Raw genomic sequence first — 13,375 nt, forward strand, 5'->3', positions numbered from 1 at the left:
CCTGTAAATCTTCTGGTATTGTTAAAAAGGAGAAACAAACGTTTTTATTCCTTTTGATCATTGCATAAGTAGCTGTTTCCAAGATCTAATAGAGCTAAACACAAATGAAGTTGAGTTTAAACTCACTTGGAATCCTCGGTGACATATTTTTCTATGTCAATCCAATGACATCTATAGTATTGTGCCAACTGTCCTGTTATTATTTACACTTATGTTAAACCAAATCAAGTTGAATTATTAGAAAATTAAAGTGTAAATAATAACAGAACACTTGGCACAATACTATAGGTGGTATTGGATTGGCATAGAAAAACATGTCATCGAGAATCCCAAGTGATTTAAACCAGTGAGTGCTTTCTTTGGATAAAATGGAGCTAAGTTCCAAGCTTCCTATTTCCCGACCAAATTCAAGTTAAATTACGCTTAACTTTCTTTTTCTTTTTAATAACTTCATTATAAATATTTATGTGGCTATTAAAAAAAAGAAGCATTGTCTCAACTAGGGTTGCAAACGAATCGAGCCGCTCGAGTCAAGCTCGACTCGAGTCAAGAATATTAAGCTCGTTAGCTCGCGAGCTTGAGTATATATATATATATATATTTTTTATTTAATAATAAAATTACGTATATTATATATATTTTTTATATTTTTTATTTTCATAGTAAAATTACGTATATATTCTTAATATTTTATTATTTATTAAGAAAAAAATATTATTTTATTTATTTTTTTAAAAATAAAATAATTATTTTTTATTTTTTTTCGAGCTCGGCTCGACTTGATTCTAGTCGAGCTCGAGCTCGAGTTTGGTAAAATTTAGTCGAGACTCGACTCGATTAGCTCAAAGTTCGACTCGGCTCGACTCGTTTGCAGCCGTAGTCCCAACTTATATATAGATTATTTCTTTAACTCTTCGTGTTTACAGCATTTTCTTCTTCTTCATTTTTTTTTAATGAGGAGAAGTGGTCATCGGCTGTAAGGCTTCAACTGAAAAATTACAATTTCAAGTGGAATTTGATTTCCATATAAGTTTTTTTTGTTTTTGCAAAAATTAACGAATGCGAATTAAAACAAGGAGAAACACTGACAAGTAGAATTTGATTTCGATATTAGTTTCGTATTTTCTCCAAAATCATATAGCTAATAGAAAAGAAATATTGGCATGCTTTTTTTAACATTAAATGTGACAAATTCTACCAATCATTTTTTTTTTGTAAAAATTAATATTAAAATCAAATTCTACGTAAAAAAATTGAGTGCGAAGTCAACTTGAGGCAAATTTTTGGGCTTATTGCTTAGAATATATGCCAAAAAAAAAAACATCGCACAAATATATTTCTGACACACTTAATTTCTAATTCTATACCGGCCGCCGCGGAATGAATTTTGCAGAAACTCTGCAAACATGTCAGTGGGTCAGCGGCCCACAAATTTTTTTTTTAAATGAGCCTGTCCCAGCCGTGCTGACTGGGCACGGCTGGGGCAGACAGTAAAAAAAAAGAAGCCTAGGGGCCCGTGTTAGTTGCAAACTTGCAATACATTGCGTTGTTGTGCCTAGTAGGTGGAGTTACAGGAGCAAGAAAGACTTTGCATTATTCTTTTACTGGTGGTGATTCATTCCTACACATTTATATGTCTTCCCTTAATTAACTTGCAATTTTTTCAGGGATCTGTTTGGATTCAGCATTTTTCGAAAAATAATTTATTCATTTACAATGCTACGGTAATATACAAAAAAAACTCAAAAAATACAATATCCAAATAATATATCAAAAATAACTCCAAATATATAAATATATACATTAATATATATTTTGTATATTTGGAGTTATTTTTGATATATTCTTTGGATTTTATATTTATATAAACTCCAAAAATACTCCTATATAAAATATTTTTTATATTTATATAAACTCCAAAAAATACTCCAAATATTTTTTATATATAATATTTATATATAAATATATACATTAATATATATTTTGTATATTTAGAGTTATTTTTGATATATTATTTAGATATTGTATTTTTGGAGTTTTTTTTGTATATTACCGTAACATTGTAAATGAATAAATTATTTTTCGAAAAATGCTGAATCCAAACAGATCCCTGAAAAAATTGCAAGCTAATTAAGGGAAGACATATAAATGTGTAGGAATGAATCACCAGTAAAAGAATAATGCAAAGTCTTTCTTGCTCCTGTAACCTCACCTACTAGGCGCACTAGTAGTTACAGCAGCTAATGCACAACAACGCAATGTATTGCAAGTTTGCAACTAACACGGGCCCCTAGGCTTTTTTTTTTTTTACTGCCTGCCCCAGCCGTGCCCAGTCAGCACGGCTGGGACAGGCTCATTTAAAAAAAAAATTTGTGGGCCGCTGACCCACTGACATGTTTGCAGAGTTTCTGCAAAATTCATTCCGCGGCGGCCGGTATAGAATTAGAAATTAAGTGTGTCAGAAATATATTTGTGCGATGTTTTTTTTTTTTGGCATATATTCTAAGCAATTAGCCAAATTTTTGTAACTGAAAGTGATAGCGGCTGACGACGACACTTAGGGGGGTAAACGAAGTTAATTAAGTCGAACGCCTTGACGTTCAAACTTGTTTGATTATTTTAATAAACTTAAAATTTTATTCAAGTTTGACTTATTTATATGCCGAATTGAATTTAAATGAATTTTTTTATCGAATTTAAATATTATTGAATATAAAACACGTATAAAATGCTGTTCAAATTTAACTTTGACTAGTTGAGGAGACAAATTTGAACGAATTCTTACCAAATCAAACTCTATTCGAGTATTAAATAATTTAGTTCATTTTTAAGCCTAGCAACACTACTAGCACGGGGCGGGAGGCAACCATGGCAACTACCACATTCTTGGCCACATACTTGGCAAACAAAGGAGGATGAAGAAGAAAGAACTATGAGCGATTTTTCCTTTTTTCCTGCTATCTTCTGATTTTGCTCCCAAAGTTTATGAAGCATGAGTTTTATGTGATTTTTTATTAGAAAAAACATGAATAAAATTGTTTAGAGGGATTAAAAATGTACGTTTTTCATTTGTGAGAGACGAAAAATCATTATTGCATATGTAAAGGATGTAAAACAATATAAAATCATATGTGAGGGACCAAAAACATCATTTCCCATTTTAGGCACCCGTAATATGGCACGTACTAGAATTCCAGAGTCAATAACTCCTTAAACTACAGGTAATCCAACCAAAACCAACAGGCTCCTAATTGTAAAATTTGAGCAACTACCATAAACAACAGTGCTCATACTACGAAAGCATCTCAAGCACCAATTAGTATACCATGAGCTTCCGAATTTCTCAGAAACAAGAACTGTTACCAAAAGTCAACTTGCCGTGCGATGCTTAAGACGTTTAAATCACCAAGAACAACACAATTTCACGTCACAGATCACATGTATAAGTAAAACAGGCCGAAAAGCAAAACAGCCACATTATGTCATCAACTTGACCACCTCAGCCAATAATCTAAATCTGTTGATTGCAACTCTATTAAATCACCAGGCCTAAGCTAGCCGAGAAGTTGTTAATGAGTTCTTCTCTAAGCTCGATCAAGTACGGCTCCAGGATTTCAGTAGAGATGCAAAACGGAATTCAAAGTGTTTAATCCTTTCCTATTAAAATGTAAAGGGAATGCACTCAGAGTAAGGGATCAGCCCCAAGTTCCACAGGATACATTGCCTCTCCTAGTATGATTCAAAGGGAATTCACTGAAAGTAAGGCATCACACCTAACAAATGTCTGCTACCTGACAATCATATCAGGTGGTTGGTTGGAATAGAACTCCTGTTCAACTAATATCAAGTTGGAAGCCATGTATATTTGATTTCAGAATAACAAACATAACAATGTTCACTCTCCCAACCATACAAAAACACGATGAAAGTAATATTTCATACACTTGAACAAGCAAAAATGTAAAACTTACGGAGAAAAAAGAAGAAGTAAAATCCAGTACACGTAGCAATAAAAGTTTTTCTAAATTAAAATATAATGTAAATTGTCAAGTAAACAAAACCAAAAGACAAAAGGCAGCCGTCAGATTAACCAGATAGTAAGATAAAATAATATAATCTAAGCTATTAATCTCATTCAAAAAGAGAACTCTATGAAGAAATCCAAGGGCTGTCTGCAGCTCACTTCTTCTTTTCACCACCACCAGCAGCCCTGGGAATTAGAATTAAAATGAATATAAGTACCCGCATGAATCACATCATGTGGTAAGAAAATAAAATAGAAGATAAACTGTAAGGATGAGGAAAATGCAAGTATCAAGGGCAGGGAATGGCTGAAAAGAGCAGATCATCTCCAAGGAAAACGATTCAATGAATCAATCAGTATGAGCCAACGGAATACTAATAGATGCGATTAAAATGCAGAATGGAAAACTACTTATTCACACTTTATGCATTAAATTCTTCTGTAACAAGTCTAAATGATACAAATAGCTCATTTACCTCATCTTGCGAACAACATTGGACATCTCTTCACGCTTCTTCTTTGCCCTCTTGTGAGTTCCCAACTTTCTCTTAGCAACTTTAAGTGCACGTTTGTCTTTTCCAACTTTAAGAAGTTCAGTAATTCGCTTCTCATAGGGAGCCAAGCCAGCAACTTCCCTAATAAGGCTTCTCACAAAATGCACCCTTTTGCTGGTTTTCTAATAAAAAACAACATGATAGAAATATGATAAACAGAACAAATAATTCAGTAATGTAGTTCAAGATAAAGTAAATCCTAAAAAAAGAGAATACATGGTATGATTTTGCAAGTAGTTGAAACAAAAATCCGTGAGAAATGAATTACCCCTTTCCTATCAGAAGGGCGTGGTGCCAACTCTTTCTTGGTCACAACATGGCCTCTATTGAGGCCAACAAACAAGCCAGTATTAGGTTGCTTTGGAGCCATCCCCTGAAACACATAGATCCAAGTTTTACCTACTTCCGATTGAATGATAAAGCAGTTGGTAAGAACCATACAAAAATGACAGTCATCCTAATTCAAACTCAATACCAAGCTTTGTAAGAACTACAAAGTACCAATCAGTTCAACTGCAAATGAAATTTGAGTTCAAGCAATAATTAGAACTTAAGGAATTAAAAATACTCACCAAAATGCATATATAGACCTATGCTGTTCAGGAGAGTAAGAAAAGAGCAAAACTGGACAGACAATGCATCATCAAATGCATGACTGACATTGCTCTACGTTTGATTGAAATGCATTCGATATTGAAAAGTAAAAGACACAAAAAGATTAATCTCAAACCCCCCCCCAGAGAAAATAATTGAACAAGGGGGATAAAAAGCTGGAATTTTGCTCACTGAAGCAGAAGAATCAACGGATAGAAAAAACTTGAAGAACAAGAATTGAACATTTTTTATCTAGTGTCAAAACTAGGACCTGAGTTCTCAGTAGATAAAAACCCTACAAGCAGCTTATAGAAATTTGCAACGACGTTAGTATATGAAATTAGTCGCAAAATCTTATTAGCTTGCTAGGTAAAAGAAGAAAGAATCAAGATGATGTACCAACGAAGCCGAAGGAGGCCGTATCAAGGCTGCAGACGGTGGTGGCGATAATATGCAAGTCGGAGATCTGAGCCGATGCGGCACTGCTGGCTGGCGGTTTGGGGTTAGGGTTTAACAGCGCAAGAGCATGTAAACTGAAAGTGAGAGGCCAGTCCCTGCTCCCTAAAAGGGATAAATTAGACTAGCCTCCCTTGAGGATTAAGTCATATACGAGACTTCCCCTAAAGTTTTGTAAATTATAATTGCATCCCTAATTTTTTTTCTTTTTCAAACTTTTGTCGTATTCCTTGACCCTTATTCCAGTTAGCCTCTCACTTCTATAGTGTTTGTAAGCATTATTTCAAGATCATGATTGAGATGCAGTATACTGTAATTCTCGAGAACTGCAGATAAAGCTCATACAGTTTGCGAAATATAATGTCCTAAATAAAACAAAATTTAATTGTATATATGATATGTCTAATACTCATAAATCTTGAGAGTGACTCTTGTTCCAAGTCTCGAATGGTCCAGCAAAATTCGAACGTAATCGAAAAAAGGGATTCAGCTGGTTTTAATATGAATTGAATTTTGTTGTAAATACCTTCTAAAATCTATTTAAGAACTTGACATTAGTTGTAGGGAAATCTAACTCAAACTTAACCCATCTAAATGCCTAATTTTTTATCAGCGATATATTAATATGGTCGAGGCCCCTGACTAAAAAATCTTGAGATCAAATTTCTCTTCTCTCTTCCCACTTTTCAAAACTCAATCCCCTGCTAGAGATCTTTTTAATATATATATGAGAGAGAGAGAGAGAGAGAGAGAGAGAGAGAGGTGGAGATGCATTGAAATACATTAGTTGGGCTCTTAGTACATATGTTGTTTCAAAGAATGTGTTATGTTTTAGTTAAGCCAAGCACCATTCACAGCATAGGACTCAATCGGTTGAACCGATCGATCCAATTTTGACAAAGCACTTGTTCTAGACTTTTTAGCTGCTCCAATTTTCATGTCAAGAATGAGAGCACGTGATCTAGGACAAGACGTGGTAACATGGTTCGTGGTCGCATTGCGGTTTCGGTTGTTCCAAATCTGTCGCGGTATATCAGTTAAATATCGGATGATACGCATATTATAGCACATAAAAATTTTTAAAGAATCTAAAAAAATTATTAAAATTAGAAAATACCAAAAAAGACACAATATGAAAAAATCTCTGAATTGACTCCGAGTTGATTTGAATATATCGGCTGATACCGTGCATCACGAATTTGAATCGGCTAATATCGGCCGAGTCAGAACGAGTCGGAATATAGTAATATCTGTGATTTGAGAATCGATATTGTACTTATTTCCTCCGTTCCGATTAAGACTCAGGCCGATTCCGATACGAACCGGCCGATATTGCAAACCATATGTGGTAACGATCCTCCTCTGGCCAGGGACTCATCTCCGCTTTGCAAAATCACGCAGTGGACAGCCAACTTTGTCCTCATAGTTGAAGGCTTTTCACAATTTTACCCACTTGCTGCTGCATGATTGCCAAGCTTCATTTGAATTAATCCAATAGTAGAAATTAAATTCATTGTCAGGGCCCGCTTTGCACCAACCTGTCTCATATGTTGTTCGGCAGCGATGGCCGGACTGGTCCAAGTCTCCACGATCCACGGACAGGAGTGGCTTTGTCCTTTTTGGTTGGTGATAAGTGGGGCACGTAAGAACATTAGAGAAAGCAAAACAACAATTCCAGACACCTTCCCGCTTGCCCAAAAACAATAATTATTTCTAGAGAAATTTATATCACGAGCCAAGACAATTTTCTAGACTCCATGGTCATCAAATGCAACAACATTTTCTTTGCTTTTTTGCTTTGGGGCAGAGATTTCACTGCCATTGTGATAAAAGAAAAAGTGAAGGAAAAATTGTTGGAGGTTAACTTATGAAGTGTAAGTTCTCGTCCAATATTGTATTTTACCAGGATTTAAGTATCTACTTAATCTCCTCAACTTAATGATCTTCTTATTGGGGTTTATCAGAAATAGGCACTTGGGTCTCTAAATACCACTAAGCTATAAAGATTAAAAATTTTGATTTGTTTAACTTTCTGTAACACAAATATAAATCTGCTTGTAATTGGATGATAGATTATATTATTAGAATGCCAAGGTCCACAGCCACAAAGAACTTCTTCTTGAATTAGAGAATCTATATAATCTTGAATCTAGATAACAATCAATTATTTTTAGATTAATTGATCGTCACCAACCAAGAGAGTTTTAAAACTCTGTTCGGATATAGATCAAGAGATCGTTGTTGTCAATGATCAATGATGGTTCGGTTCCTCCTCGCACCTTTTTCAAATCCGCTCTCTTTTAATATGGAGTAGTGTTGGTCTATCAACGGTGTCAGGTATATATATATATAGTCTTGATGACATCTTAACCCCCAAAAGAAAAAAAAAGTCTTGATGACAAAGTAATAAGATGGTGAGAATCTAAAGGCATAATAGCAGGTAGATTCTTTCTTGAAGGGTCGTCATATTTGATTGACTAGTGCCAGCACGTGCTTCATACCAAAGTTCCAATTAGAAATGTATCTCTCTTGTTTTATGTTCAATCCTTCGAATAAACAGCAGTTGTCTTTCTCCTTTCTTTCCCTGTTCCATGTTGTAAATTTTCCAATGTGCGTCTTTTTCCTTTGATGAATACAACTGTCCGCAGGCTCTGCACGAATCTATCACAGAGAAAAGACCCTTTATCCAATCGTCCCTATTAGCCCTCCCTCGGCCTTTCCTTGTTTTACCTTTTTACTCGTTTTACAACCACTCTTTTGTTTTTTGTTTTTGTTTTGTATATAATTCATTGTTTGCCGGTTCAGACCAGCTTACTTGATTAGGACTAGTAGTTCATCATACATGCTGACAAATCAAAAAGCTGGAAAATTGCAATTGAATTATTGAAGTGTGTTTGGTTAAAATTCAAATATTTGTGTTCCTCTCTTCTGGTAATTTAGTGATTTTATCTGCTTGCTCCAGCTTCTTGCTGTTGAATTTTGTTTCGGTTTATTTATTTGTTATAATATTTTGCCACGCCTTTTTGTCCTACTTAGACTGATAGACAGCTAATGATTTTTACAATTTCTCTGATGTTGGGTTGAGTTTTTCGCATCGACCTGAACAACCCTCCTTTCTATTGTGATTCTAGATACCCAATTTAACATGATTGATTGGTAGCCACAGATGTCTGTTGCATGTTGCATTCCAATTCTAGAGTGCGTGTATTGTTTAGCCTGTGCTCGTTGGGTGTGGAAGAAGTTCCTCTATACTGCAGGGAGGGAAAGTGAGAATTGGGGCCTTGCTGCTGCTAGTGAATTTGAGCCTGTACCTAGGCTTTGTCGATATATATTATCTGTATATGAGGAAGATATTAGAAACCCCAACTGGGCTCCTCCTGGAGGGTATGGAGTCAATCCCGACTGGATAATTTTGAAGAAAACTCATATAGATACTGGAGGGAGAGTAACTCCTTATATGATCTACCTTGACCATTACAATGCAGAAATAGTGGTGGCTATCAGGGGACTTACTTTGGCTAAGGAAAGTGATTTTCTGGTCCTTTTTGATAACAAACTCGGGCAAACAAAATTTGACGGTGGATATGTTCACAATGGGCTACTTAAGGCTGCTCAGTGGGTTTTCGAAGGTGATTCTGAGATTCTGAGAGAACTATTAGAGAGGTATCCAGATTACAGGTTGACATTTGGAGGGCATTCGTTGGGGGCAGGAGTAGTCACAATGTTGACCATATTAGCTATTAAAAACCTGGAGAAGCTGGGGAACATTGAAAGGAAACGGGTTAGATGTTATGCAATTGCCCCTGCGAGATGCATATCACTAAATTTGGCTGTCAGATATGCAGACGTCATCAATTCAATTGTGCTGCAGGTAATACTGGTCTTCGCCCCGTTACTTCTGGTTGCTTAGCCTAGTAAGGTAGCGTTGAGCATCCTCTAGTAAGGAGGTTCAAATTTTTCTAATGGTGTAAAGCATTTAACTTTTTCAAGAAAGTACTACATCTTTAAATAAGGAGGTTCAGAAATACGCTTATATTGTCCATTGCAACTAATACCCTTCAGCCTTGTACTTGGGTATTAAAAAAAAAGAGAGGAGGGAAAGGGTTAGGCTTATGTTACTGTTTATGTTGACTTGAGCTCCGCACTGTTAAATTCTCTTCCTTGTTCAACTCTTTCTACTTGGAAGTTTATGATTGTTGATGCCTCGGGATGGAAGTTTGTATAACATCTTGAAGTAGGGTATATGACCTTTATTCAGCATTCTCTTATGACTAGTTTGATTCTCTGACAAATGGGTAGTAAAACTGCACAAGCAAATGGGTAGTAGGTCCGAGCCATTTTAGGCATGGAAGGGCTAGATGTAAGCAGCATGACTTGTTGGTAGAGAGATTAGTTCAGTATATCAACCTGTTGGGGTTTAAATCATTATAAAGCCACTGCACCGATCCTCAAGGCTCACTTTGTTTCTTCAATAATTATGTAAATGGGTCTAAGTATTTTGTGAAAGACTTAAAAAGTCATCAGCAGGCAAATTACAAGGTTTAGTCTCTAGTATAGTTTAAAGACTTGGTAATGGTCTACAGAAAGTAAACCTGATTAATGCCCCAGACGAACTGAAACTGAATTAGTTGTCTTTCTGAGGTAGGATATGGTCACTATACATGATTCTCTGTGGAAAATTATGTTCCATAACATAATTTCAAGCTGAATAGGAGAAAGGATCTGCAAGTTTAAGCATTCTTCCTGCTATCCATTTTTTGAATTGCCAATTCTGTGCTAATATACTGTTCCTAAATCCTTATTTATTTTAAAAAATCATGCATACAGAGAGAGGGCATTCTCATGTCCTATCATATTTATCTTGTGTCACATATCATGCATTTTGCCTATTGTTTACCTTGGTAGGTCTTGAAAGGCATGCCCTGTTATGCAAAAATCTTGAAATGCTCTAAGAAATCATGACAGTTTCTGAAGATCACAACTGTGAACATGGAAGGCCATGTTACACACTGCAAGCGTTTTAATAGGAATTTACTTTGGAACCTGATGGATAATATGAGTTGCAGTTTTTTTTTACATCTTGGTAGTCTCAACCACAGAGAACTGATTATGTGCTGGTTAAAACAGAATGTGCTTTCTTTATATGACAAAACCTTTGCATGAGGTCGGATTACTGGTTTATTAAATGCAAGAATTTTTTTTTCAATTCTGCTATACAATGCTTCTCCTTTTAGAGCATTAACAATAAAAAGGGCATGCTGTGATTAACGAGTGTATACCTTTTAAGTTTCTTCTTATGTTGTGTGTTTTACTTTTTCCTTCTCCTTCTAACATCTCTATTATCTCATAACTCAATGTTCTGATAGTTATTTTATTAATAAACTAGGACGATTTCTTACCTCGGACAACCGTAGCACTTGAAGATGTATTCAAGTCAATTTTCTGGTAAAAGATTGTAGGTCTTGTCTTCTTTCAGTATTTATCTTTCCAATATTTTAGATATCAGTGCCATCTCATACTAAATTGCGAAGTATTTTAAACAAGCCAACTACTTTTTGCTTGAAGTGGTTTTGTGTCATCTTAATAGTTCAGCACTTCATGTTTCTGCGCTGCTAAGAAATGATTTTTATAGCCAAATTCACAGCTGGAAAGTTTACACTCTTTGGTTGTGCGTTTATATGGACATGCAACACTATGGACTTTTGATTTTCCTTCTGATGTCTTATACATGGGTGATATGCCTATTGTTTTGACTCCTTGACTGGAGAATTCTGATACTGGTTCAGTCATTGAGCTTTTATACATGACTACATGCATATGGATTCAGTAACCAATTGAGTTGGCATATAACCTACTGTTTACTTGATTATTGACTTGCCATTTTGATTTCCACTCTCTTGATAGTTTCCCATGCTTGCTGTGTATAATGTGCTTGAAAGATACATGTACACTGGAGGAGAAAATGCTTCAAGATCCAAGGCGCCTGTATGCTCCAGGTCGTCTGTACCACATCATCGTAAGGAAGCCCTTCAGGTATGTTGTCAAGTATATGTTTCCAGCTTTGAGTTACTCCTGGGCATGAATGATAAAGTCGAACTCCTCAGAACAAAGTTTTAGAGGAGGGGAAGGCTGCTGGGGGTTGAAGGGCAAGGAGCATTGAGGGCTAAATCTCAATCACTATTAAAATGCTTGGACACTTGCATCATAGGAGATCAATTAACTTTGTATTGAATCTTTGATTTGCTGCAGCTTAGGAAAAATTTCGCCAACTGTGAGGACAGCGGTTCCGGTGGATGGGCGGTTTGAACGCATAGTTTTTTCTCGTAACATGACGTCAGATCATGGTATTATTTGGATTTTGCAAGAATCTCGAAGAGCACTTGATGTAAGTTCTCAGAATCTTGAGCTTTATGATTGGGATAGAGGATAACCATTCAGGTCTGAAGCATCTTTGTGAAATACTTGTGAATCAATTTGTCCTGGCAAAGAAAATTACTGCAGAGCTGCTCAAGTATTCAAATTTTTGGGCCATTTGTGACATTTCAAAATTTTCTTAAAATCGTTGGATATGGATTTTGAGAACTAGAAGTGCCCCCCCCCCCTTTTTTATTTTAAATCTTCATTATTACTGTCATTTGGTGTGGGGCAGGCATCCACTCCAATAGGAATAAAGCCTCACTCTTTCTAATCTCAACTGCATGCTAACTATTTGTTCTTGAAAAAATTATTACAAGTTGAGTGAACTGGAAGATTGAAAATCATAGAGATACATATGTGGTTTGTGATAAGAAATTAACAAACCTTTGACCAGTTCCCAAAGAGCCATTATCTGCTTTTACGTATATTTTACTTTTCAGGAAATAAACTATCTTTCAGTGGTATGCATGGATTTCAGATATAACAGTACAAAACTTCCTGTAGGAGAAGTTTCTATCAATGTTTATGCTAAAAACACTTTTGAATCCAAAAGGGTTTGGCATTATTATCCATGTAATCCCAAAGTCAGTAGATAAAATGCAATGCCATCTTTGCAATTTCATTGTCACAGAAGTATATGTGGATTTTCTGTGAATGAAAATGGACGTTGAAGTGAAGTTTGTATATACATCTGTCTGTGTCACTGCAGGCACTGCTTGAAAAGGAGCATATCATGGATATCCCAGCAGAGCAGAGGATGGAAAGGCAGGCATCTATTGCCAAGGAACACAGGGAGGAGCACCGAGCAGCACTGCAGAGAGCTGTTGCACTAGATGTTCCCCAAGCGTATTCACCCTCATATGGGACATTTCATGAGATAGAGGAAGGTGAGAATTCTCACAGAACTGGAGTCTCTTTTGAATCCTTTGACAAGAGAAAAAGCTGGGATGAACTAGCAGGGCGTCTCTTTGAAATGGATGGGTCTGCGAGAGCAGTACTCAGAAATTCATAGACATGGATGCCTGTATAGTGATATGATAATGTTCATTCTTTCATTCTATTGATGTTCCCTGTTAATGGGAACCTTTGATGCCTCAGCCACTCAGTTCAGTAGAATGCCTGCGTAGTACCGGCTCGACTCTTGGCACATTTAGAGACTCAGAAAATTTTCTGGCTTATGGATTTTGTGAGAAGGCTGCCAGAACTCTTCTCTGTTCTTTCTCTGCTGACATGCAGCCTATTTTAATAAAGATCCGTTTAGTCTGCGACTACTAAGACAGATAAATCAGAAACCTCTCCATGTCAAACTCATTAATTTAGTAACATTTCC

General features: G+C 36.0%; 2 protein-coding genes across 3 annotated transcripts; one reads left to right on the forward strand and one right to left on the reverse strand.

Moving 5' to 3' along the window:
• Window positions 1–4,004: 4,004 nt before the first annotated feature.
• LOC140035447 (large ribosomal subunit protein eL36y-like) lies at window positions 4,005–5,711 on the reverse strand. Its single transcript, XM_072076508.1, has 4 exons — window positions 5,572–5,711; window positions 4,847–4,951; window positions 4,501–4,700; window positions 4,005–4,210 (listed from the first exon to the last, which is right to left on the reverse strand). Exons 2-4 carry the CDS (start codon window positions 4,946–4,948, stop codon window positions 4,180–4,182), a joined length of 333 nt encoding a protein of 110 aa, XP_071932609.1. The 5' UTR covers window positions 4,949–4,951; window positions 5,572–5,711; the 3' UTR covers window positions 4,005–4,179.
• Window positions 5,712–7,355: 1,644 nt separating this feature from the next.
• On the forward strand, window positions 7,356–13,330 carry LOC113733177 (uncharacterized). 2 transcript variants are annotated; one of them, XM_072076511.1, is made up of 6 exons: window positions 7,356–7,502; window positions 8,760–9,499; window positions 11,015–11,073; window positions 11,533–11,661; window positions 11,878–12,013; window positions 12,755–13,330. In XM_072076511.1, exons 2-6 carry the CDS (start codon window positions 8,795–8,797, stop codon window positions 13,055–13,057), a joined length of 1,332 nt encoding a protein of 443 aa, XP_071932612.1. In that variant the 5' UTR covers window positions 7,356–7,502; window positions 8,760–8,794; the 3' UTR covers window positions 13,058–13,330. The 2 variants fall into 2 exon arrangements, with proteins under 2 accessions (XP_071932612.1, XP_071932611.1); XM_072076510.1 differs by lacking the exon at window positions 7,356–7,502 and adding an exon at window positions 7,584–7,965.
• Window positions 13,331–13,375: the final 45 nt, after the last annotated feature.

This window comes from Coffea arabica, chromosome 2c (assembly GCF_036785885.1).
Source record: "Coffea arabica cultivar ET-39 chromosome 2c, Coffea Arabica ET-39 HiFi, whole genome shotgun sequence".
NCBI classification, from domain to species: Eukaryota; Viridiplantae; Streptophyta; class Magnoliopsida; order Gentianales; family Rubiaceae; genus Coffea; species Coffea arabica.